Raw genomic sequence first — 27017 nt, forward strand, 5'->3', positions numbered from 1 at the left:
GTTTCAAGAAGCCCGTCGGTACCGCCCGGGCAAGTCGGGCTCCTCTGCCCCCTCTTCCTTCAAAAGGAACTTCTCCCCCAAGCAGCATTCCTTTCGCAGAGACCGCCGTCCCGGAGGTACGCCCTCCGGTCCTCCCCTAGGGTCTTGTACCCAATGACGGGGTCCTGGTCCATGGCCCACTGCAGATTGGAGGACGCCTGTCTCGTTTCTGGGCGAGTGGACCAAAGTAACTTCAGACGCTTGGGTGCTGGAAGTCATCAGAGACGGCTACAAGTTAGAGTTCTGCCGACCCTTAAGAGACGGGTTTGTACTCTCTCCCTGCAAGTCTCCGGTCAAAGCTGTGGCAGTGCAGCAGACCTTGGACAACCTGATCCGCCTGGGTGCGGTCATTCCGGTGCCAGAAAATCAGACTAGCTAGGGACATTACTCCATTTACTTTGTGGTACCAAAGAAAGGAGGTTCTGTCCGGCCTATCCTCGACCTCAAAGGGGTCAATCGGGCCTTGAAAGTGCGGCACTTTCGCATGGAGACTCTCCGCTCTGTTATAGCGGCAGTGAAGGCAGGAGAGTTCTTGGCTTCCTTGGACATCAAGGAAGCGTACCTGCATATTCCCATCTGGCCTCCTCATCAACGCTTTCTGCGTTTTGCAGTCCTGGGCCGACACTTCCAGTTCAGAGCCCTCCCTTTCGGGTTGGCTACTGCTCCGCGGACCTTCTCCAAAGTAATGGTGGTCATCGCGGCCTTCCTGCGAAAGGAAGGAGTACAAGTCCATCCTTATCTGGACGACTGGTTGATCCGAGCCCCCTCTTATACAGAGTGCGGCAAAGCTGTGGACCGGGTGGTTGCTCTTTTGAGCTCCCTGGGGTGGATCATCAACTGGAAGAAGAGCCAGCTGCGCCCGACTCAGTCCCTGGAGTATCTGGGAGTTCGATTCGACACCCAAGTGGGCAGAGTGTTCCTGCCAGACAATCGGATTGTCAAGCTTCAGGCTCAGGTGGACCAGTTCCTAGTAGCCTCTCCTCTTCGGGCTTGGGACTATGTGCAGCTGTTGGGCTCTATGACGGCCATGATGGAAGTAATGCCCTGGGCCAGGGCTCATATGAGACCACTACAACACTCTCTGCTGCAGCGCTGGACTCCGATGTTGGAGGATTATGCTGTGCGCCTTCCCTTGGACCCAGCAGTGCGCAAGGCGCTGAGCTGGTGGATGCAGACAGACAAGTTGTCTGCAGGAATGCCTCTGGTGACCCCGGAGTGGATTGTCGTCACGACGGACGCCTCTTTGTCGGGCTGGGGAGCCCACTGCTTTGGAAGGACAGCGCAGGGGCTCTGGTCTCCTGCAGAGGCAAAGTGGTCTATCAACCTCCTGGAACTCAGAGCCATTCTGTTGGCGCTTTTGGAGTTCATCCCGGTACTGGCGTTGAAGCCAGTACGGGTCCTGTCGGACAATGCCACGGCTGTGGCCTATGTCAACCGCCAGGGAGGTACCAAGAGCGCCCCTCTAGCCAAGGAGGCCATGAATCTATGCCAGTGGGCGGAAGCGAACCTGGAACAGCTGTCAGCGGCCCACATTGCCGGAGTCATGAATGTCAAGGCGGACTTTCTCAGTCGCCATACCTTGGAGCCCGGAGAGTGGCAGCTATCTGCTCAGGCGTTCTTGGACATCACGAAGCGCTGGGGCCAGCCGAGCCTAGATCTGATGGCGTCATCGGCCAATTGCCAAGTGCCGCGCTTTTTCAGCAGAGGACGGGACCCTCGATCCCTGGGAGTAGATGCTCTTCTCCAACAGTGGCCGACACAAGAGCTTCTCTATGTGTTCCCGCCCTGGCCCATGTTGGGCAGGGTGCTAGACCGGGTGGCAAAGCATCCGGGCCGGATAATTCTGGTGGGTCCGGACTGGCCCAGACGTCCCTGGTATGCGGACTTGATCAGGCTCTCAGTCGACGATCCTCTGCGGCTGCCAGTGGAGCAGGGCCTGTTACATCAGGGTCCCGTGGTGATGGAGGATCCCTCCCCCTTTGGTCTTACGGCCTGGCTATTGAGCGGCAGCGTCTGAGAAAGAAGGGCTTCTCAGACAAGGTCATCGCCACTATGCTGAGAAGCGCTCTACTTTTACTGCTTACGCCAGGGTTTGGCTGCAGCGTGGTGTGAAGCAGGCTCACTTTCTCCCTTCACTGCTCCAATTTCTTCAGTGTTGGCGTTCCTGCAAGAAGGTCTGGAGAAAGGCCTGTCGCTCAGTTCCCTTAAAGTCCAGGTAGCGGCTCTGACTTGCTTCAGGGGCCGCCTGAAGGGTGTTTCCCTGGCTTCGCAGCCAGATGTTGTGCGCTTTCTCAAGGGAGTTAATCACCTGCGCCCTCCTCTGCACTCAGTGGTGCCTGCGTGGAATCTCAACCTGGTGCTAAGAGCATTGCAGAAGCCGCCTTTTGAACCCTTGTCGAGGGCATCTCTGAAAGACCTGACGTTGAAAGCAGTCTTTTTGGTGGCTATCACTTCAGCCAGAAGAGTTTCCGAGCTCCAGGCGCTCTCATGTAGAGAGCCTTTTCTGCAGTTCACTGAGGCAGGAGTGACTATTCGCACAGTGCCTTCCTTCCTGCCCAAGATTGTTTCTCGCTTCCATGTGAATCAGCAGCTCTGTCTCCCTTCCTTTCGTAGGGAGGACTACCCAGAGGAATACTCTGCTCTCAAATATCTGGATGTGAGACGTGTCATCATCAGATACTTGGAAGTGACCAATGATTTCCGGAAATCGGATCATCTGTTTGTCCTGTTTGCAGGTCCTCGTAAGGGTCTGCAGGCTGCTAAGCCTACAGTGGCAAGATGGGTCAAGGAAGCCATTGCAGCGGCTTATGTGGCCGCGGGGAAGGTGCCGCCTATCCAGCTGAAGGCTCACTCCACTAGAGCTCAGGCGGCCTCGATGGCAGAGGCCGGGTCCGTCTCCTTGGAAGAGATTTGCAAGGCGGCAACTTGGGCTTCGGCCCATACCTTCTCCAGGCATTACCGCTTGACTGTGACTGCTCGGGCGGAGGCCCGGTTTGGAGCTTCAGTGTTGCGGTCAGGGATTTCTATGTCCCGCCCTGGGTGAGTACTGCTTCGGTACATCCCACCAGTCTATGGATTGATCAGCATGATGATATGGAAGGTAAAATTATGTATCATACCTGATAATTTTCTTTCCATTAATCATAGCTGATCAATCCATAGCCCCTCCCAGATATCTGTACTGTTTATATTCTGGTTGAATTTCAGGTTCAAGTTTAGTCTTCAGTTCCTGTTCAGGAGGACTTCGTGTTCAAGTTTTTCAATGAATTCTTCAAGAGTTGAGACGAATTTGTGTTACAGTGAGCTGCTGCATTCCTCTCCCCTCCGTTTTACGGGGCTGGATTGAGACTTAAATTCTGCCGGCGCTCCCTCCCGCTTCGTGCGGCAGTAGGGCAGTTTTGTACCCCTCCCGCTTCGGCGGTGTTAGGGTCAGTCAGCTCCTCCCGCGGTTGCGGTTGCAGGATAAGCCAGAGCCCTCCGCATCGGCGGGTGTGGTGTCCCTCCCCCGCTCCGCGGGGATGAGCTGGACGGATTCCCCTCCCCCACTTGTGTGGGGATGAGCTGGGTTAATTCCCCTCCCCCGTTTCGGCGGTGGTGAGCTGGGCAGAGTGTCCCTTCGTGGGTGTAATTCTCTAAGTGCTGAGTCCTGCGGATGGAGCTTGGATATCGACATACTGAGGAGTTTCCGGCAGCACATGACCACATATAGGGAGGCAAAAGGATTGCTCTCTATCTCCACCTGCTGGTAGATGGACACAACCCACCAGTCTATGGATTGATCAGCTATGATTAATGGAAAGAAAATTATCAGGTATGATACATAATTTTACCTTGAAGTTTAGCCGGCTCTGCGACGGAAAGCAGTTGAAGCTGGCCAAAATCGGCTTTCGATTATAGCGATTTGGCCGGCTTTAGGAGATGGACGGCCATCTCCTGATTTGTGTCGGAAGATGGACGGCGATCTCCTTCGAAAATAAGCTGGAAAGTGTCCTATTATAGAATTCCCTTAAACTATCCATTCCAAATCCTTTTTTCTCCCTGAAAAGTTTGCACAACAGTTTCCTCATTTTCTTGCTCCTCATGGTAACCTCCACTTTCATCCTCCAATCCATCATAGGCAGTCAATGATTCAACTGTTTGCGGAGGTTCAGATGGGTGGGACTAAGATGGTGGGGTGGGATGGGGGTAAGTTAAAATCCTTAGGGTTGGGGGGACTCCTACATCAACAGTAAAGGTACAGTAGGGGCATTTTTGAACACAGCAAGGAAGGACCTCTTTAAGGTTTCTCAGGTGCAGAGCCAACAGCTGCCCCCCCCCCCCCCCCCCGATTGTTTCTCTTACTGATAATATGCACACTGAACACCACTCCAGGAGTGCCAAAAAAAATCTAAAAAATGTACAGCAAAATAATACAGCACAACACCACAGTGGAGGAAGCAAAGACAGCACCACAACACAGTGGGGAGGGGGGGAGCAGCATATTAAACAGAATAGTATTTGCAGTATTCTGGTAATATGCAGGTATTTTAAAACTTGGCTAGCAATCTGTTCTAGCTCCCCAGTCCAGCGTCCTCCTTTGGCCATGTGAGCAGTAATGTTCGGATGCACTGTAACAGAAATCCTGTAGTTTCCAGCAACTATAAACTGATTTGCCTAGTTCATTACCAAATAGCCACCAGGCTTCAGATCTGCCAACCTTTAGCTTATTGCTGGGTTACCAAACATGTTTGGATGAAGTATCATTTGTATTAGCTATTCCTAATGGTTAGAGCAGCAGGTTGCTAACCAGGGAAGCCAGGGTTCAAATCCCACTACTGCTCCTTGATTTCTTGGACATGTCACTACACTCTATTGCCCCAGGTACATACTTAGACTGCAAGCCCTCCAGGAAAAGGAGATATCTACTGTACCTGAACGTAACTTGCCTTGAGCTACGACTGAGAAAGGCGTAATCTAAATTCAGATCCAAAATCCACTATCAGACATATTTTAAAGTAATACAAAACCCTACAATTGTCACTAATTTCCAGGAGTCACACAAGAAGGGCCTACCTAAGAAAAAGCTGCACCGTAGGAAGGGCCTACACTTACCTAACATCAATACACCTACTGGAAAACTAAACAAGCCAGATTAGTACAGATTGATCCTGCATAGGCATTCAATGCTAGCAGAATACCTGGAGGCATATTTTCAAAGCACTTAGCCTTCCAAAGTTTCATAGGTTTCTATGGAACTTTGGAAGGCTAAGTGCTTTGAAAATATGCCTCCTGGTGTCTTCCACACACGCAGAATGCAGATAAACCCTCATCAAATATAGAATATGTAGCTACAGACTAAAAATAGAAATATGTAGACACAATTTAAACTGAACTCCCAAGCAGCCAGACTTTGCACACAGTACACCAGAAAAATAGTAGTGTGTTCCTTCATACTGTGCAAAATATAAAGAAAGCAGGTGTAAATTTCAAAACCTGACATATTCTATATACTACATTATAAATTAAGGGTCCATTTACTAAGGTGTGCTAATGAATTTAGCACACGCTAAATCCTAAGATGACCATTTTATACCTATAGGCTTTTTAGCACACGCTTATCATTAGCGCATGCTAAATCTATTAGTGTACCTTAGTAAAAGGACCCCTAAGCATGGTATATTGTCCAGACCAGAAGAAGGTGGTTTAGGCTTTTGAAAGCTAACTGAAAAATGTGTTCACTTAGAGGGGCATTTTCGATATTATGTCTAAGTCCAAAAAACGTCCAAAATCCGAATAGGGAAGAAGGTCATTTTCGAAAAAGAAAAATATCTATCTTTTTTTTTTTTTTTTCGAAAATACTATGTACGTTTTGTGTTTTGGACATTTTGTGATTGGACGGGGGGGGGGGGGGGGGGGGGGGGGGGGGGGGTTGGTCCATTAAAAAAAATGTCCAATTACAAAACGCACAAAATAAAGCCATTGGGATGTAGGAGGAGCCAGCATTTTTAGTAGACTGGTCCCCCTGACATCCCAGGACAGCAATAGGGCACCCTAGGGGGCACTGCAGTGAACTTCATAAAATGCTCCCAGGTACACATCTCACCATTGCTCCCTTACCTTGTGTGCTGAGCCCCCCCAAAACCCACTACCCCCACCTGTACACCACTACCATAGCCCTTATGGGTGAAGGAGGCACCTATACATAGGCGCCGACTCCATGGGTGCTGTGGGTGCTCAAGCACCCCCAATATTTTCAGCCACTCAGGCACTGGCAGGGGCGGGGGGCGCCAACTTCTGAAGGGCACCGCCGCCGCTTACCCCTCCGACGTTGCAGACTGCAGCTGAGCGTCTATTTAAATTTACCTCCGTCGCAGCATCAGTGTCCCGCCTTCTTCAGCGTCAATGAAAGCGCTGGCCGCTAGCAGCCTTCCCTTCGCTCGACAATGTCCCGCCCTCGCGGAAATGATGTCAGAAGAAGGCGGGACACTGCCGAGCGAAGCGAAGGGAAGGCTGCTAGCGGCCAGCGCTTTCACTGACGTTGAAGAAGGCGGGATACTGTTGAGCAAAGTGAAGGGAAGGCTGCTAGCGAGCGGCCAGTGCTTTCACGGAGGTAAATTTAAATAGAAGCGGGCGGGCAGGTGAACATGGGAGCGGGAGGGTAGGGTAGGTGAGAGAAAACTAGCATTGATCGATGGAGGGGAAGGCAGGGCCCAGGGAGAGAGGAGGGAAATGGCTTGATATGGATGGATGGAGCATGGAGGTGGGGAGAGAGGAGCATCGATGGATCATGGGAGGGCAGGGCCCTGGAGAGAGGAGGGAAATGGCTTGATATGGATGGATGGAGCATGGAGGTGGGGAGAGAGGAGCATCGATGGATCATGGGAGGGCAGGGCCCAGGGAGAGAGGAGGGAAATGGCTTGATATGGATGGATGGAGCATGGAGGTGGGGAGAGAGGAGCATCGATGGATCATGGGAGGGCAGGGCCCAGGGAGAGAGGAGGGAAATGGCTTGATATGGATGGATGGAGCATGGAGGTGGGGAGAGAGGAGCATCGATGGATCATGGGAGGGCAGGGCCCTGGAGAGAGGAGGGAAATGGCTTGATATGGATGGATGGAGCATGGAGGTGGGGAGAGAGAGGAGCATCGATGGATCATGGGAGGGCAGGGCCCTGGGAGAGAGGAGGGAAATGGCTTGATATGGATGGATGGAGGTGGGGAGAGAGGAGCATCGATGGACATGGATCATGGGAGGGCAGGGCCCAGGGAGAGAGGAGAATTTGCTGGACATGGAGGGGCAGGGAGGAAGGAGAATTGCTTGATATGGATGGATGGAGGTGAGGAGAGAGGAGCATGGATCATGGGAGGGCAGGGCCCAGGGAGAGTGGAGAAATTGCTGGACATGGAGAGGAGGGCAGGGGAGAGAGGAGAATTGCTGGATATGGATTGATGGAGGGGGCAGGGGAGAGAGGAGCATTGATGGACATGGATAGGAGGGCAGGGGAGGAAGAAGAATTGCTTGATATGGATGGATGGAGGAAGGGGCAGCAGGGAAGAGAGGAGAATTACTGGATGGAGGGCAGCGGAGTTGCTGGACATGGGTGGATGGAGGGCATGGGAGAGGAGAGTTGCTGAACATAGGTGGATGGAAAGGAGCAGAGAGTTGCTGGACATGGATGGAGGGGAGGGCAGTGGAGAGAGGAGGGTTGCTGGACATGGGCGGGTGGAAGGGAGGGCAGGGAGAGAATTGTTGGACATGGATGGAGGGGAGGGAAGGGAAGACAGGAACGAGATGCACATGGATAGAGGGGAGAGAGAAGAAATGCTGGACATGGTTGGAGGGGAGGGAAGAGAGAGGAAGGAGATGAGATGAGGGAAAAGGAAGAGAGGAGAAAAACTGCACATGGATGGAGAAAATAGGCAGAAGCTGGATCCACTGGACAGTCAAGTCTGCGGAGGACCCAGCTTTTACTTATGGATATAGAGCAAGAAATGAAGAAGAAAGGAGGAAAGTAAAGTAATAAATGGAAAGGAAGCCCAGGAAACGGAATTAAGAGGACAGATAGCAGCAGAATCAGTTACTGGGCCAGCATGATCAGAAAAACAAAGTCACTAGACAACAAAGGTAGAAAAAAATCATTTTATTTTCATTTTAGTGTTTGGAATATGTCCACTTTGAGAATTTACATCTGCTACATCTGTTGTCTTATTTTGCAACGTATAGCAATGTGTTTCTTTCTGTTTGTCTGGTATTGTGCTGCATGCAGGGTCTAACTTCTTAGGATTTCAGGGGCTATCTCTGTTCTGCATGTGTGACTGCAAGGCTAAGTGTCTGAATAGGGATCTGTTTGTTAGATTCTGAGATTTTGCTAACACATTGTTTTTCAGAGTTGGCAAGACTGTCTGTTCTCATAATTCATGGTTTGTGTCATTTAGAGTATAATGGAGCTGTAACAGCTTACAGAAATTATTTATAATGAAAACAAAAAAAAAGTTATTTTTCTTCTATACTGGTGTAATATTTTCAATGATGCCATGGCTGGTAAAACGAGTGTGACTACTGTAGGGGCGGAGCCATAGAGGCATATTTTCAAAGCACTTTGGGAGGCTAAGTTCCATAGGTTTCTATGGAACTTTGTAAGTTTAAGTGCTTTGAAAATACGCCTCATAGTGATCCCACCCCTGGATGTGTAGGGGCGCTGACTAATAGGCTGCAGGAGGACGCCAGAAACCCTAGGACCGGCTCTGCACCCGCCGGAAGTCGGATGTTTCCTTCGCAGCCAGCCTACCTGCCCAGTGCCCTCCCTATTCTCCCTCAGTTCTCCGCCGGTCCGTCCTCACCTTCCTGTGTGCCGCCCAGAATTTTAAAACTCATCTTACCTCGGGTCCCGGCGGCAGCATTGAAAGGCGAGCAGGCTCGGCTCTTCAGCCTTCCCTTCTCTCTCAGCTCTGGTCCTGCTCTCATTTTCTGTTTCCACAAGGGTGTGACCAGAGCTGAGAGAGAAGGGAAGGCTGAAGCATCGAGCCTGCTCGCCTTTCACTGCTGCCGCCGGGACCCCAAGGTAAGATGAGTTTTAAAATTCTGGGCGGCATGCAGGAAGGCGAGGATGGACCGACCGAGGACTGTTGTGGGAGAAGAGGTCAGGCTGGCACTCGGCGGAGAGGGGGGGCTTGGAACTTGGAGGGGAAGGAGGGGGAGGGAGGGGGCGGGGGAATGCACCACCTGTTAAAAAAAAAAATTCAGCACCCCCAATCATTTTGAAAAGTTGGCTCCTATGCACCTATATGTGGGTGCTGTGGGTTTTTTGTGAGTTTTGGAGGGTTCACAGTTTCTTCCACAAGTGTAACAGGTAAGGGGAGGTAGGAGCCTGTGTCCACCTCTCTGCAGTGCACTGCACTGCACCCAACACTAGACTACTCCAGGGACCTGCATGCTGTTCTAATGGACCTGAGTATAAGATCTGAGGCTGGCATAGAGGTTGGTAAGTAATGTTTGTCATCACATTTTTGGGGGGTGGAAGGGGGTTAGTGATCACTGGGGGAATAAGGGGAGGTCATTCCGGATTCCCTCCAGTGGTCATCTGGTTATTTAGGGTACCTTTTTGTGCCTTATTCATAATAAATCAGGTCTAGCTCAAAACATTTAAGTTTTAGTCCTGGACATTTTTGTTTTGTTCCATTATGGCTGAAAAATGTCTAAGTCTTAGGAAAGCCCAAGTTCCGCCCTGAACACACCCCTGGCACTCCCCCTTGAGGTTTGGACGCACTTCTGTTGGACTTCAGAGAAAAACATATAAAAATAGGTTTCAAAAATACTGATTTGGACATTTTTGTGAGAAAAACGTCCAAATGCAGACTTATGCCACTTTTTGGATATTTTTCTCTTTCGAAAATGAGCCTGTTAGTCCAATAGAAAACTATTACCTTATTTTCCACTTTGTACTGTTTATAATATGCTAGTTTGTAAATTTAAAATAATTTTTTTTCTACCTGTGTCTGGTCATTTAATGTTTGTAATCATGTTGATTCCAGTCTCTGGTTTCAGCTGTCTTACCAGGGTTTCCTTTTCCATTTGTCATTTTTCTTTCTCCTGTCTTCTTCACTTTCTTCATTACATCCATTGATATTTTCCTTCCAGTTTCTGCTGTTCTGTCCAGATTTAATTATTACTAACCAGTCTTCAATTTCCCTCTTGTTACTGCATCTACCTACAAGTTTCCATCTCTTTCCCTCACCCCTGCTCCCTTTCTCATATTCCCCAGACTTTCACTAATTCTGTCTTCTCCTTCTTCCGTCCTCTCTCCCCCATTCCATCCTATTTCCTTCCATCCCCTCTTCCCCCCATTCCATCCAGCGTCTTCTCCCTTTCTCTCCCTTCCATCTAGTGTCTCCTTCCTCTCTCTTCCTCTTTCATCCAGCATCTCCATGCTCTCTCCCTCCCATCTCCCACCTCCCCCTTCTATCCAACATCTCCCATCTCTCATCCCCTTCCATCCAGTGTCTCCCCTTCCCCCTTCCATTCAGCATCTCCCCCTCTCTCTCCCCTTTCCAGCATCTTCCATCTCTCTCATTCTTTCCATCCAGTGTCTCCCCTTCATCCCTCCATCAAGCATTTCTGCATCACCCCACCATCGATGCAAAATAACAAGATTTAATCTCTGGTAAAAGTCAAAATATCAATTATCCAAAAAGCCAGAGAATCATAGAATGGAGTAAAATATATAGATAGAAAAGAAAATCAACTTGACACTCCTTATGATTCATTGAGAGCGCAGGAGCGCCTCAATGTTAGGACAATTAAAGAGTTGGAATTGTTCCTATATAATACAAAAGCATTTGGAAAAGACAAGGATCTAGCGACTGTGATATTTTGCTCCGCTGGAGTACAACTTTGAAGATCTTGTTGGAGTGATTCATTAAAGACCCAAGCGGGGACCCACTTACTACGGAATGATAAGTGCCCAATTGCTATTATAAAATTTGAAGACCTAAAAGAGGCTTTATATTTCTGAAGTGTATGCATGAGGTTGAATGGAGTTATTTCATTAATTAACCCGGACACTCTTGGACAATTTTTAGATCCTTAATATTTTGTTTCTTTCACTTTTTGGTGATAGCAGCACAAGTAAGTGGTTGACTTACATAAAAAATAATTACAGAGAAGTTCTATGATTGAGAAGCTTGTCCACCCTCAGAGATATAAGACACTTTGGTGTAGTCTTGTTTGGGTGAGTTTGCACTCTAAGAACTCTCCATCTTCAAAAAAATGTAATTCTTAAAAATTTTTTTATTAATATTGGGAGTGTTGAGTTGATTTTCTTTTCTATCTATATATTTTACTCCATTCTATGATTCTCTGGCTTTTTGGATAATTCACCCCTCCATCGAGCATCTCCCCTCTCTCTCAACTTTGCAGCATCTTCCATCTCTCATTTCTTTCCATCGTGTCTCCCCTCCCCCTTACCTCTATCCATCTCCTCCTCTATCTCCCCCTTCACAGTATCTCCCATCTTAATCATTTCTTTCTGTCCAGTATCTCCCCTTTCTCCTTCCCTCCAGCATCTCCCCCTCTCTCTCTCCTCTTCCATTGCCTCCCCCTTCTATTCATTGTCTCCCCCCTCTCTATCCTCTTCCATTCACTGTTTTTCCAGGCTTTCTCCTTTCCATCCAGTATCTCTCTCTTCCATCTAAAATGTCCTCTCTCACTCCCTTTCCCTGATGCAGCCATCCAGGATCTCTTCTCCCTTCCTCACCTGTCCTCTCGTTTACTCTCTCCAGCCTCCTCCACCAGGATCTCTTCTTCTCCACCTCACCTGTCCTTTTGCTCACTCTCTCCAGGCGCCCCCCCCCCCCCCCCGAGCATGGTTAGGGACATAGGCAGCATACTAGCTTCTCCTCCTGGCTGCTACTGTGACGTCTGGAGGAACCATGAGCTTCCATGCTCTACTCTGCCCTTCCATGCCTCTCACTCACTTTCTCCATCTGCCTGCACCCGACGCAGCTACAAAACAAAATAAAAACGCGTGGGGCCGTGCTCCTGCATGCACTGCTGCCGGTGTCCCTCCTTGTCTCTCCAGAAACAGGAACTTACATTATGAGGCGGATGAGAGAGGAGGAGGGAAGCCGACATCGCACGTTTTCATTATGCTTTGCCAAGGAGGGGGAGGGAGTGAGCGAGGGGCAGGGAAGGAAAGGGAAGAGCCAGAGGCGTAGCCAGGTTTTGATCTCAGGAGGAGCAGACTTTTATAATATAGGCGCCGGTTGGTGTCAGCTAGACAGAAGTGTTTGTGTTGTTGCTCAAGGGCTGTGGCGGGCAATGATTAATACAGGCTGTCTCTGTTGCATCCTGCCTACAAGGAAACAGTAAGTTACATCAGGAGGCAGGATGCAGAAGAGGTCCCTGGACTGGCCAGAGCAGGCAACCTGTCTTCTTAACTTCAAATAAAAATATTCAAATCGAGATCATCACCTCAGGAATAGCACACCCAGTCCTTCCACTGCTAGACACCTTGTTTAAATCAAGATGGTCTTTTGTTTGTGTGGTGACTCTATAGGATGTGAAGAACACTAGTCTGGAGCATTTTTATTTTGGGTGACAAGGGCCAACAAAGATGGCCCTTGCCCCAGAGCCTACTTTCAAATAGGGCTAGACACTTTCCTGCTTATAATCGAACGAGAAAAACGCCCAAGTTCCGACCTAAATCTGGAGATGGGCGTTTATCTCACAAAAACGAATAACGCGTTCTCCGAGGACAAGCAGGCTGCTTGTTCTCACGACTGGGTGACGTCCGCGTCAGCCCCCACCAACCGGAAGAAGCTTCGTGGGCGGTCCGCACGCAGGGCACGCCCACCGCGCATGCGCGGCCGTCTTCCCACCCGTGCGTGACCTTTCCCACCAGTCTTTTCTTTTCCGCGCCTGGAGAGAGACGTGTTCACCTCTCTCTCTTCCTCAGCCCCGGAAAACCGTCGCGTTGTCGCGAACCTTCGTTTATTTTCGTTTTATTTTGTTCCGCGTTCCTAAAAATTTTCTTTTCTGAAAAAAAAAAAAAAAGAGAACGCGCTGTTTTTTCCCTCGTTTTCTAGCGGGGGCGTCGTGTTGCGGCCTTGTGGCCGCGCGGTCGAGTTGTTTATCGAGGTGTGATTTTACCGCCACCATCGACGACTTTGATTTCACCGACGCGATTTTTCCGTCAATGTCCTCGAAGGTCCCAAGTGGATTTAAGAAGTGTGGTCGGTGCGGCCGGCCTATCTCGCAGACCGACACTCACGCTTGGTGCCTCCAGTGCCTCGGGCCGGAGCACGATACCAAGTCGTGTACTTTGTGTCTTGGTCTCCGGAAACGGACTCAAGTTGCAAGGCAAGTTCTTCGGGACCGTCTTTTTGGAACTTGCGCCGGCCCCTCGACGTCGACCTCGACGGCATCGGTATCGACGGCCGGTTCTTCGGTACCGGTATCGATGTCCGCGAAATCGGCACCGATGGCATCGACCCCAGGAGCACAGGTCCCGTCGGCCCGCCGGTCCTCCGGTGACGGTAGGGGTGAGAGGCCGCGTGGGCAATCGGCCCTGGTCACTCCCTCTGCCCATGGCCCTCGGGACCGAACCCTGTCTGACCCGGTCCCTCGAGACCGAGGGGGATCGACCTCCTCCTCCTCCATGCCGCCTAGCGCCGATGACGGGCATCGCAAGAAAACAAAGAAGCACCGTCATCGGTCGCCATTGATACATCCGGCCCTCGGCGCCGGAGAGGAGTCGACGCCGAGTCAGCGTCGAGAGGAGAGGTCCCCCTCGGTAGTGGAGGTACCGACGCGTCAGGGTCCCAGCACTTCGGTGCAGTCTCCTGGACCCGAGCAGCTTCCGGCACCGACGCCTCTACCGGCCCCCCCCCGTCTTTCCCGGCAGCGGGCCTGGACGAGTGCCTCCGAGCCATCCTTCCGGGGATCCTGGAAGGGCTGATGCGCCAGACTGTGCCGGCGCCGGGGGTGCTTGCGCCCTCCACGCCGTTGACTGTGGCGCCGGCGAGCTCTAGCCCGGTACCGAGGCCTTCGACGCCGCTTGCGGCGCCGGTCTCGACCGCCACGCAGGTGGAGTCCCCGTCGACGTCGATGGAGGGAGCTTCGTCCCCGCCGGCGCGGGAGTCCACCGCTCGACGACACCGAGGCCTCGGTGCCTCGACGTCGAGCCGGGCCCGGTTGAGGACTCAGCTGCATGAGCTTATGTCCGACACCGAGGAAGAGGCCTCGTGGGGGGAGGAGGAGGACCCCAGATATTTCTCCTCAGAGGAGTCTGTGGGCCTTCCCTCCGACCCTACGCCTTCACCAGAGAGAAAGCTCTCGCCTCCTGAGAGCCTCTCCTTTGCCTCCTTTGTCAGGGATATGTCTATATGCATTCCCTTCCCCGTGGTCTCTGTGGATGAGCCGAGGGCTGAGATGCTCGAGGTCCTCGATTATCCATCACCACCTAGATAGTCCTCCACGGTGCCGTTGCACAATGTCCTCAAAGAGACACTGCTTCGGAACTGGATGAGACCATTATCTAATCCCATCATCCCCAAGAAAGCAGAGTCCCAGTACAGAATCCACTCGGACCCAGAGTTAATGCGGCCCCAATTGCCTCATGACTCGGCGGTCGTGGACTCTGCTCTCAAGAGGGCACGGAGTTCGAGGGATACCGCCTCGGCGCCCCCGGGGCGGGAGTCTCGCACTCTGGACTCGTTTGGGAGGAAGGCCTACCAATCTTCCATGCTCGTGACCCGCATCCAGTCGTACCAGCTCTACACGAGCATTCACATGCGGAACAATGTGAAGCAACTGGCGGACCTGGTCGATAAGCTCCCTCCGGAGCAGTCCAGACCTTTTCAGGAGGTGGTCAGACAGCTGAAGGCGTGTAGAAAATTCCTGTCCAGGGGTATCTATGACACCTGTGATGTGGCATCTCGAGCTGCGGCCCAAGGTATAGTGATGCGCAGACTCTCCTGGCTGCGTGCCTCTGACCTGGACAACCGCACCCAGCAACGCCTGGCGGATGTCCCTTGCTGGGGGGATAACATTTTTGGCGAGAAGGTCGAGCAGTTGGTGGACCAACTACACCAGCAGGAAACTGCCCTCGACATGCTCTCCCACTGGGTGCCTTCAGCATCCACCTCTACAGGTGGACATTTTTCCCGGGCCAGGCAGGCTGCGCCCTATGCCTACAACAAGCGTAGGTACACCCAGCCGGCCCGAAGGCCTCCTCAGGCACAGGGACAGTCCCAGCACGCTCGTTCTCATCAACAGCGTGCGCCTAAGCAGCCCCCTGCGCCTCCACAGCAAAAGCCGGGGACGGGCTTTTGACTGGATCCATGGGAACATAGCCGCCCTCAAAGTGTCCGTACCGGACGATCTGCCGGGCGGAGGGAGGTTAACATTTTTTCACCAAAGGTGGCCTCTCATAACCTCCGACCAGTGGGTTCTCCAAATAGTGCGGTGCGGATACGCCCTGAATTTGGCCTCCCTGCCACCAAATTGTCCTCCGGGAGCTCAATCCTTCAGCTCCCATCACAAGCAGGTACTTGCAGATGAACTCTCCGCCCTTCTCAGCGCCAATGCGGTCGAGCCCGTACCACCCGGGCAGGAAGGGCAGGGATTCTATTCCAGGTACTTCCTTGTGGAAAAGAAAACAGGGGGGATGCGTCCCATCCTAGACCTGAGAGGCCTGAACAAATTCCTGGTCAAAGAAAAGTTCAGGATGCTTTCCTTGGGCACCCTTCTGCCAATGATTCAGAAAAACGATTGGCTATGTTCCCTGGATTTAAAGGACGCATACACTCACATCCCGATACTGCCAGCTCACAAACAGTATCTCAGATTCCGCCTGGGCGCACGGCACTTTCAGTATTGTGTGCTGCCCTTTGGGCTCGCCTCTGCCCCATGGGTGTTTACAAAGTGCCTCGTGGTGGTAGCGGCGTATCTACGCAAGCTGGGAGTGCATGTGTTCCCATATCTCGACGATTGGCTGGTCAAGAACACCTCGGAGGCAGGAGCCCTCCGGTCCATGCAGTGCACTATTCACCTCCTGGAGCTGCTGGGGTTTGTGATAAATTACCCAAAGTCCCATCTCCAGCCAACCCAGTCTCTGGAATTCATAGGAGCTCTGCTGAATACCCAGACGGCTCAGGCCTTCCTTCCCGAAGCGAGGGCCAACAACCTCCTGTCCCTGGCTTCGCAGACCAGAGCGTCTCAGCAGATCACAGCTCGGCAGATGTTGAGACTTCTGGGTCATATGGCCTCCACAGTCCATGTGACTCCCATGGCTCGTCTTCACATGAGATCTGCTCAATGGACCCTAGCTTCCCAGAGGTTCCAAGCCACCGGGAATCTAGAAGATGTCATCCGCCTCTCCACCAGTTGCCGCACTTCACTGCTCTGGTGGACCATTCGGACCAATTTGACCCTGGGACGTCCATTCCAAATTCCACAGCCCACGAAAGTGCTGACGACGGATGCATCTCGCCTGGGGTGGGGAGCTCATGTCGATGGGCTTCACACCCAGGGTCTGTGGTCCCTCCAGGAAAAGGATCTTCAGATCAACCTCCTGGAGCTCCGAGCGATCTGGAACGCACTGAAGGCTTTCAGAGATCGGCTGTCCTGCCAAATTATCCAAATTCAGACAGACAATCAGGTTGCAATGTATTACACCAACAAGCAGGGGGGCACCGGATCTCGCCCCTTGTGTCAGGAAGCCGTCGGGGTGTGGCGTTGGGCTTGCCAGTTCGGCATGCTCCTCCAAGCCACATACCTGGCAGGTGTAAACAACAGTCTGGCCGACAAACTGAGCAGAGTCATGCAACCGCACGAGTGGTCGCTTCATTCCAGAGTGGTACGCAAGATCTTCCGAGAGTGGGGCACCCCCTCGGTGGACCTTTTCGCCTCTCAGACCAACCACAAGCTGCCTCTGTTCTGTTCCAGACTTCAGGCACACGGCAGGCTAGCGTCGGATGCCTTTCTCCTTCATTGGGGGACCGGCCTCCTGTATGCTTATCCTCCCATACGTTTGGTGGGGAAGACCTTACTGAAGCTCAAGCAAGACCGCGGCACCATGATTCTGATCGCGCCCTTTTGGCCCCGTCAGATCTGGTTCCCTCTTCTTCTGGAGTTGTCCTCAGAAGAACCGTGGAGATTGGAGTGTTTTCAGACTCTCATTTCGCAGAACGACGGAGCGTTGCTGCACCCCAAACTTCAGTCTCTGGCTCTCACGGCCTGGATGTTGAGGGCGTAGATTTCGCTGCGTTGGGTCTGTCGGAGGGTGTCTCCCGTGTCTTGCTTGCCTCTAGGAAGGATTCCACTAAAAAGAGTTACTTTTTCAAGTGGAGGAGGTTTGTCGTTTGGTGTGAGAGCAAGGCCCTGGAACCTCGTTCTTACCCTGCACAGAACCTGCTTGAATACCTTCTGCACTTATCAGAGTCTGGCCTCAAGACCAACTCAGTAAGGAATCACCTTAGTGCGATTAGTGCTTACCATTATCATGTGGAAGGTAAAGCCATCTCTGGAGAGCCTTTAGTCGTTCGATTCATGAGAGGCTTGCTTCTGTCAAAGCCCCCTATCAAGCCTCCTGCAGTGTCATGGGATCTCAACGTCGTCCTCACCCAGCTGATGAAACCTCCTTTTGAGCCACTGAATACCGGCCATCTGAAGTACTTGACCTGGAAGGTCATTTTCTTGGTGGCAGTTACTTCAGCTCGTAGGGTCAGTGAGCTTCAAGCTCACTGGTAGCTCATGCTCCATATACCAAATTTCATCACAACAGAGTAGTGCTCCGCACCCACCCAAAGTTCCTGCCGAAGGTGGTGTCGGAGTTCCATCTTAACCAGTCAATTGTCTTGCCAACATTCTTCCCCAGGCCGCATACCCGCCCTGCTGAACGTCAGCTGCACACATTGGACTGCAAGAGAGCATTGGCCTTCTACTTGGAGCGGACACAGCCCCACAGACAGTCCGCCCAATTGTTTGTTTCTTTCGACCCTAACAGGCTAGGGGTCGCTGTCGGGAAACGCACCATCTCCAATTGGCTAGCAGATTGCATTTCCTTCACTTACGCCCAGGCTGGGCTGACTCTCGAGGGTCATGTCACGGCTCATAGTGTTAGAGCCATGGCAGCGTCAGTGGCCCACTTGAAGTCAGCCACTATTGAAGAGATTTGCAAGGCTGCGACGTGGTCATCTGTCCACACATTCACATCACATTACTGCCTCCAACAGGATACCCGACGCGACAGTCGGTTCGGGCAGTCGGTGCTGCAGAATCTGTTTGGGGTGTAAATCCAACTCCACCCTCCAGGACCCGCATTTATTCTGGTCAGGCTGCACTCTCAGTTAGTTGTTCTTCGTAGGTCAATTTTCTGTTTTATCCTCGATGTTGCGAGGTTCAATTGACCTGGGTTCTTGTTTTGAGTGAGCCTGAGAGCTAGGGATACCCCAGTCGTGAGAACAAGCAGCCTGCTTGTCCTCGGAGAAAGTGAATGATACATACCTGTAGCAGGTGTTCTCCGAGGACAGCAGGCTGATTGTTCTCACCTACCCTCCCTCCTCCCTTTTGGAGTTGCGTTTCATAGTTTTTGCTTGTCATTCAACTGGCGGGAACGGTCACGCACGGGCGGGAAGACGGCCGCGCATGCGCGGTGGGCGTGCCCTGCGTGTGGACCGCCCGCAAAGCTTCTTCCGGTTGGTGGGGGCTGACGCGGACGTCACCCAGTCGTGAGAACAATCAGCCTGCTGTCCTCGGAGAACACCTGCTACAGGTATGTATCATTCACTGTATAATCGAAAGCGGAAGCGTACAAAGTTGACGGGGGGGTGTCGGAGGCGTGGTGAAGGCGGGACTGGGGCATGGTTATCACCCGAACAGAGATGGGCGCCTTTCGCCGATAATGGAAAAAAAGTATGCGTTTGTAGCTAGAATTTAGGGCACTTTTCCTGGACCCTATTTTTTCACGAATAAGGCCCCAAAAAGTGCCCTAAATGACCAAATTACCCCCAGAGGGAATCGGGGATGACCTCCCCTGACTCCCCCAGTGGTCACTAACCCCCTCCCACCACAAAAAAATGATGTTTCACAACTTTTTATTTTCACCATCAAATGTCATACCCACCTCCCTGGCAGCAGTATGCAGGTCACTGGAGCAGTTGTTAGGGGGTGCAGTGGACTTCAGGCAGGTGGACCCAGGCCCATCCCCCCCTACCTGTTACAATTGTGCTGCTTAATGCTTATTAGTCGTCCAACCCCCCAAACCCACTGTACCCACATGTAGGTGCCCCCCTTCACCCCTTAGGGCTATAGTAATGGTGTAGACTTGTGGGCAGTGGGTTTTGAGGGGGATTTGGGGGGCTCAACACACAAGGGAAGGGTGCTATGCACCTGGGAGCTCTTTTACCTTTTTTTTTGTTTTTGTAAAAGTGCCCCCTAGGGTGCCCGGTTGGTGTCCTGGCATGTGAGGGGGACCAGTGCACTACGAATCCTGGCCCCTCCCAAGAACAAATGCCTTGGATTTATTCGTTTTTGAGCTGGGCGCTTTCATTTTCCATTATCGCTGAAAAACAAAAATGCCCAGCTCACAAATTGTCGAATAAAACATGGACGTCTATTTTTTGCGAAAATACGGTTCGGGCCGCCCCTTCACGGACCCGTTCTCGGAGATAAACGCCCATGGAGATAGACGTTTTCGTTCGATTATGCCCCTCTTTGTGAAATAACACAAACCCCTGCAAAAAGACACCCAAAACCTATACTGAAAACTTACCACACCATAACAGCCCTAACCCACCTATGAAAAGGCAGTGCTATAAATATTACAGTGGGACCTAGAGAAGTGTTTCCATAAGTGGTCCTGGAGTACCCCCTTGCCATTCAGGTTTTCAGGCTATCCACAATGAATCTGCATGAAAAACATTTGCATGTAACGGAGGCAGTATATGCAAATCAATGTCATGCATATTTATTGTGGATATCCTGAAAACCTGATTGACAAGGGGGTACTCCAGGACTGCCTTAGAACACAAAACTTACCACACCATAACAGCCCTAACCCACCTATCAGACGACAGTGCTATATATAGTACACTGGGCTCTGGAGCACCAATATACCTACTATTGGGAAACTGGAACAAGCTGCACCGTTACACATTCCTACACAGATGGTGTAAGGATGGTGAAAGGATAGAACTCGGAGTTCAACCTACTCAGTTTTAAATTAGCAATGTAAGACAACAGGGCCTTCTATGCATAAAGAAATCATCCCCTTCCAGCTAGTTTCAGCTATCAGGTAAAACCAACATTATAACTGATAGCATCATTCAACAAATTATTTTGTGTGGGACTCCGGAGTGTAATCTGGATTCTCAACAGGATCAAATATAATCTCAGCAAAACTCTGCACCTTCTATTATGTATTACAAACTCCAGAGTGGAGGAGTGGCCTAGTGGTTAGGGTGGTGGACTTTGGTCCTGGGGAACTGAGTTCAATTCCCGGCACAGGCAGCTCCTTGTTACTCTGGGCAAGTCACTTAACCCTCCATTGCCTGCCACATTGAGCCTGCCATGAGTGGGAAAGCACGGGGTACAAATGTAATAAAATAAATATCCCCCCCAAAAAAATAGAGTGGTGGAGATAACAACAAATCATACAAATGTATTCAAATTCTGATTTTGTAAATGATGCCTACACATCCATAAAGGCCTGCAGTCAGTCTGTCTACCTCTCTTTTACACATCCTACTTGCCCTCAGCCAACACGCCTATGGAACAATTAAACTATTTAAAGATCCCTCAAGAGGTAGTGTCTCATGATTTAGGCTCTAAAACCCTTTGTAATGTTTTGGTGCCACCTCAGTAAGGCTAACTCACAATCTCTCCACTCTAAAACACTATACACAAACTTGTGCAAAAACACACTGAGAACCTTGCCAAACTCCAAGGACAGGATGAGCTATAACCTTATGAGTGAAATGGCAGCACTGTAAATATTATACCGGGCACTAATACACCAATACACTACCTAGTAAAAAAACAAAAAGGACTGCAAATACTACATGCTAGCAGAATACTGCACCTTGATCACACATGAAAAAAACCCACAACACAACAGATATGACACAAGGAACTGGAATTGAAACTTAAATGCAAAATATCACAGATACACATTTCCAAAAGCTGACATATTCCAATTACCGTATTTTTCGGACTATAAGACCCACTTTTTTCCCCCCAAATTTGGGAGGAAAATGGGGGGTGCGTCTTATAGTCCGAAGGTAGCGAGGTCCGATTTCGGGATCGCCCTCCCCCCGAGTTCGGGATCGCCCTCCCCCCTGAGTTCGGGATCGCCCTCCCCCACTCACGTCACGCGATGTTCCCTGGTGGTCTAGTGACGTCGGGGCAGGAAAGAGCCCCCTCTTTCCTGCCCAGCGCGCTGCTCTCCGTCCTCCTGTATGCTGCCTGACAGTCTCGGCAAGATTCAAAATGGCCGCCGAGAATCGAAGTCTCGGCGGCCATTTTGAATCTCGCCGAGACCGTCAGGCAGCATACAGGAGGACGGAGAGCAGCGCGCTGGGCAGGAAAGAGGGGGCTCTTTCCTGCCCCGACGTCACTAGACCACCAGAGAACATCGCGTGACGTGAGTAGGGGAGGGCGATCCCGAACTCGGACAAGACGCACCAGAGCACCTAGGTTTTAGAGGAGGGAAAAAGGAAAAAAAAATTTTTTCCTATTTCCCTCCTCTAAAACCTAGGTGCGTCTTATGGTCTGGTGCGTCTTATAGTCCGAAAAATACGGTAATAAATTCTGAATAAAATACTTTTCTACCTTTGTTGTCTGAGCATTTAGTTATTCTATTCGCTCTGGTCCCAGTGTCTTCTGTTTTATTCAGTGTCTTCTTTCCATTTGATATTTTTCTCTCACCATGTCCACCATCCTCCTGTGTCCTTATACGTCCTTTCTACCACCTACAGCCCTGTCTCTATCCTTCCTCCAGTTTCAGCATCTGCCCTCAAAATGTTCCGATCCAGCCCTTAAATTCAGCAGTTTCCCATCTGTGTCTTTGTCTTGCCTTGACCTGCATTTCCCTCTCTTTTTTCCCTATCCCCTGCTGTGATCAGTATTGCCCCTCTATGTCACTAAGCCCCCTCCCCATCCAGTAGTGCCCCTTTGTGTCCTTATCCCTTTCCCTCCATATCTCACATCTCTTGTTTCCCTGTCATTCTCCTCTCTCTCTTCCCTTCTTCCCCCACCCTGGGGCCAGATAGATATCTCCCTCTTTCATCCCACTCCCCTCCCCCACAGTTCAGTATGTCTCCCTCCTAAGTCTCCAGGGTCTTTTTCCCCCTTTCTTTACCTAGTCAGTCAGCCAGCCAACCAGTCTTTCCCTTGCCCCCACCCTCCAAGTTGATCCAGCATTTATGTATCCCTCTGCCTCTCCCTCTCCCTCCAGCACCTCTTCCTGTCTGTCTGTCCCTCTCCCCTTCCAGCAGAGAAGCACTTAGTTCTTCCTCCCTTTCGCCTGCATTTTCTCCCTTTATCTCCCCCCCCCCCCCCCCATGGTTCCAGAGTCTCTCCCTCCGACCCTCCTACTCCCCTTGGTCCGATGGTGCTTGCTAAGCTGATGCTGCCTGGGTGCCTCGATCTTCTGTGTGATGTGTTCTGTCTTCTCTTATGCAATTTCCTGTTCCGCGTGGGCAGGACATGTCACAAGGAAGATCGAGGCACCAAGGCAGCTCCTTTCAATCGCTCCGGTGCCTCTCCAGCAGCGATAGAGGTAGGTTAGCAAGCATCGTCGGACCGCAGGGAGCTGGAGGGAGGCAGTAGATGGAGGTCATTTTTGCCGTTGGGGAGGCGGGATGGGGCGGCTGGAGGCGGAGCCGCGTCATAGGTTAAGCCCTGCCACTGCATGCTGGTCCTCTGTCTGATGTGACGCACACTCTTCGTGCTGGAGGGGGTGGGACTAAGGCCGGCAGCAGAGAGAGGAGGAGACTTTCATCCTTGCAAAGCGCGGTTTCAGGGAGGGAGGAAGCCGAAAAAAATATTGCCACAAGGTGCATAGGCGCCATTTTTTCAAATCAGCTGTTTAGGGGAGCGACCACTCCCCTTGCGCCCCACCTAGCTACGCTTCTGGGAAGAGCACAGAAGCTTGTGGTTCCTCCAGACTGCCATACCAGTGGCCGGGAGGAGAAGCTAGTGGTAGGTGTTTACTTATGTCCCTACCTGTCCCAGGTAGAGGCAGCTCATTTGGGGAGGGCAGTGCCCCCTCGCCCCCCCCCCCAAACTACACCCGTGCTCCCTCCCAACCCATCCAGTCTTGCTTAATTTCTCTCTCTCTCCCTTCCCATCCACTGCAGCCCTGCAGCATAGTCTCACTCCCTCCCTCCTGTGCACCTCCTCTTCGCCCACTCTAATAACTACAATGGAAGACAGGTAGGACCCAGCTCTCTGCAACACTGCTAGTGCTTCCTGCATGAGTTCTGGAAGTGTACATCAGAGGAGGCAGGCCTAATGCAGTAAGCAATAGTGGCACTGCAGAGAGCTGGGTCCCACATGTCTCCCATGGTAGTTTTTTTAGTGCAAGCCTGGACGTTCAGTCCCAATCAGCTGCAAGCTGCGCCTGACATCACTTGGAAATCCTGTGGAAGGGGAGAAACAGAGAAATGGAAAAAAAAACTACTTTCCAAATTTGTACTTTGTTGCTAAGTATAAAAGTACAGCTTGAAACTAACTCGTTACAAGTAGAAAGTATTACAAAAAAAAAGAAGGTAACTTGTTACAAGTAAAAGTACGCCAATTGTACTTAAGTATTGTAACAAAAGTATAAGTACTTTGTTACTACCCATATCTGCATATTATAGGGCACTGTGCTTATGGGAAGGCAGTTTTCAGACAGGCAATTTACATGCAAAAATTGCTGATTACCCAGTTTTGAAAATTTATCATTTTTATAGGAGGGTATATGGAAGAAATCTGGGAGAGTCATGACTCTGCAGAGGGCATTAACTAGAAAAATGAACACTGTGCTGTGCTGAACTGTACATGTATTTGCTGCCAGAAAATGATTAAGGACTAATATGAACTGCTATTTTAAAGGAACTTTAGATGCATTAATGAACCCCTTGGTTTAGCAGCCACACTGATGAGATTGGTTTGATTAATTGATGCACCTATGTGAGGATATTGTAGAGTCACAATACTTATACCTAAGGAAGAGATGACAGCTTGATTTTGTTTTAGTGCATTTAGCTGAGCTTGGCAAGCACTGATTAACCTGTCTTTGAACCCATTGCATCTTGGACTTTGAGATACTGAAAGAGAGGAAACTTCATGGGCATGTGTTTTAATGATGACATGATATTATTATTATTATTTAGATTTTGCTCACACCTTTTTCAGTAGTAGCTCAAAGAGAGTTACATTCAGGTACACTGGATATTTCTCTGTCCCAGGAGGGCTCACAATCTAAGTTTGTACCTGAGGCAGTGGAGGGTTAAGTGACTTGCCCAAGATCACAAGGAGCAGCTGTGGGATTTGAGCTGGCCACCTCTAGATTGCAGGACCGGTGCTCTAACCACTAGGCCATGCCTCAGCACCCTTCCCCTACAGAGGCTAGCTTGTCAAAATTGGTAAGCGCTCTTGGACAAAAAATATAGGGACAAGGAGAGAGGAGATATGATATAGACATTTAAATATCTCAAGGGCATTAATGTACAGGAAGTGAGCCTTTTTCAACTGAAGGAAAACTCTGGAACGAGGGGGCATACAATGAAGTTAAGAGGGAATAGGCTTAGGAGGAATCTAAGAAAGTATTATTTAATGGAAAGGGTGCTGGAAGCATTGAATGCCTCCCAGCAGAGGTCGTGGAGTTGAGGACTATGTCAGAATTTAAGAAAGCGTGGGATAAGCACGTGGGATCCCTTAGGAAAAGGAAAGGGTTTCAGAGGATGGGCATACTGGATAGGCCATTTGGCCTTTATCTGCCATCATGTTTCTATATCATTCAGAAGAACCACTAGAGAGGCTACTCCATGGTGGTTTCCCACAGGGGTGCATGACAAGAAGAAATTGTGTGCAGTGAAGAATAACAAGAAAGGTATATATTTGGCTTCTTAAGGATGTTGCTCTTAAAACTTAAAGCAAATGTACTTTTGTTGCGTTTTCTGTCTGATATAATAAACAAGTCTGAGTACATTTCTGATGTTTGAAAATTCTTGTTAATTTACATTTTGTATCATTTCAACAGGTTTTGCCATTGAAGGCATTGTTGAGCAGCTGCTCCAAGGGACAGGGGGCCTAAGCATGGAGGCAGTAGCTAAGCACACTGCAGAAGGCACCCAGGTCACTGAGAATAAAACCGCACCCCAGTCCAACATCTCTAAGGGGAACAAAACCAGTACTGGAGGTGGAAAGATACATGCTGTTCAGGGATCACGGCAGCAGCAGCTCCAATCAGATCTTGCCACATCACAGGTGAAGTGATTTACATATCAGGAAACACATTCACAAAAATGTCCTGTTTAGAACTGATGTACATTGACAGAGCTATGCGTGTTTCATAGTACTAGTTTAACAAGGGATGCTACAAGTCAGGACAGAGATGCAACGGTGCATGGTGGCATTACTAAAGGTGGACACCTTCTTTTAGGTGCCCCAATTCTGTGTGGTGAGATTCTGTGTGGAGGAGTGGCTTAGTGGTTAGGGTGGTGGACTTTGGTCCTGAGGAACTGAGTTCGATTCCTGGCACAGCCAGCTCCTTGTGACTCTGGGTAAGTCACTTAACCCTCCATTGCCCCATGTAAGCCTCATTGAGCCTGCCATGAGTGGGAAAGCACAGGGTACAAATGTAACAAAAAAAAAAGCATCTGGGAGCATAGATTCCATTATAGAATGCTAGGGTAACCAAGCATTGATGAGCCTTACATTTAGGTGCACTCAGTTACATCAGCTATAAACCTGATGTGACTGCAGGAGCTCTAATAAGGCAAAACCACAGGTAACATACAGTATTTTTTAAGTTATGTGTGTAACTGGGAGGTCTACCCATTCTTCACCCACATATACACCCCCCCCCCTTGCAACTGTATACTGTGGAAGGGCATTTTTAATATGATGTCTAAATCCAATTGTGGACATTTTGTGAAAAACGTCCAAAAATTTAGTAGTGAACATGGCCATTTTCAAACCAGAAAAATGTCCCAACTTTTTGTTTTGAAAATGGCCATTTGCTATACGTTTTTGTGTTCAGTTCTTCTATCTTTTAGGACCATTTTCGGAAAAAAAAAAAAAAAGTCCAAGGGAAAAACATACAAATGGAAGCCATTGAGGGGGTAGCATTCTTAGTAGATTGGTCACACAGACATCCTACCAGAGCAGTGGGCCGCCCTGGGGGGCACTGCAGTGGACTTCACAAGTGCAAAGTGATGCATGTGGGAAAGAACTACTACTACTACTTATCATTTCTATAGCGCTACTAGATGTACGCAGCGCTGTACACTTGAACATGAAGAGACAGTCCCTGCTCGACAGAGCTTACAATCTAATTAGGACGGACAAACAAGAGATAAGGGAATATTAAGGTGAGGATGATAAAATAAGGGTTCTGAACAAGTGAATACTTGTTAGGAGTTAACCTTCTTTCTCCGGCGTGCGCGGTCCACACAGACGCGCTCCTCCCAGCCGATCCCTGCTCACTCTGAAGAACCCAAACTATAGCTACGTGATACAAGGTTCCACATTAGGAGTCACCACCGAGGAAAATGATCTAGCTGTCCATCGATGATGATATGTTGAAACCCTCTGCTCAGTGTGCAGCGGCGTCTAAGAAAACAAATAGAATGTTAGGAATTATTAAGAAAGGAATGGAAAACAAACGTTTCAGTGCTGTGAAGTGTACAAAATCCCAACTGCGATTCATGTAATATGGAGAACCTATCCAGATACTCACTGAGTTGTTTATTCACCATGCTTTCCATTAACTTTACAAATAGTGGGATTGA

General features: G+C 50.2%; 1 protein-coding gene across 1 annotated transcript in view; it reads left to right on the forward strand.

Annotated features, from left to right (window-relative positions):
• HYDIN (HYDIN axonemal central pair apparatus protein) overlaps positions 1 to 27017 on the forward strand; it is a 2443906-nt gene that overhangs the window by 1461981 nt on the left and 954908 nt on the right. Inside the window, exon 64 of the mRNA XM_030205004.1 lies at positions 25294 to 25491. Within this exon, the coding sequence (XP_030060864.1) occupies positions 25294 to 25491 (198 nt within the window). The remainder of the gene's footprint in view (positions 1 to 25293; positions 25492 to 27017) is intronic.

The sequence above is a fragment of the Microcaecilia unicolor genome, chromosome 5, assembly GCF_901765095.1.
Source record: "Microcaecilia unicolor chromosome 5, aMicUni1.1, whole genome shotgun sequence".
NCBI lineage: Eukaryota > Metazoa > Chordata > Amphibia > Gymnophiona > Siphonopidae > Microcaecilia > Microcaecilia unicolor.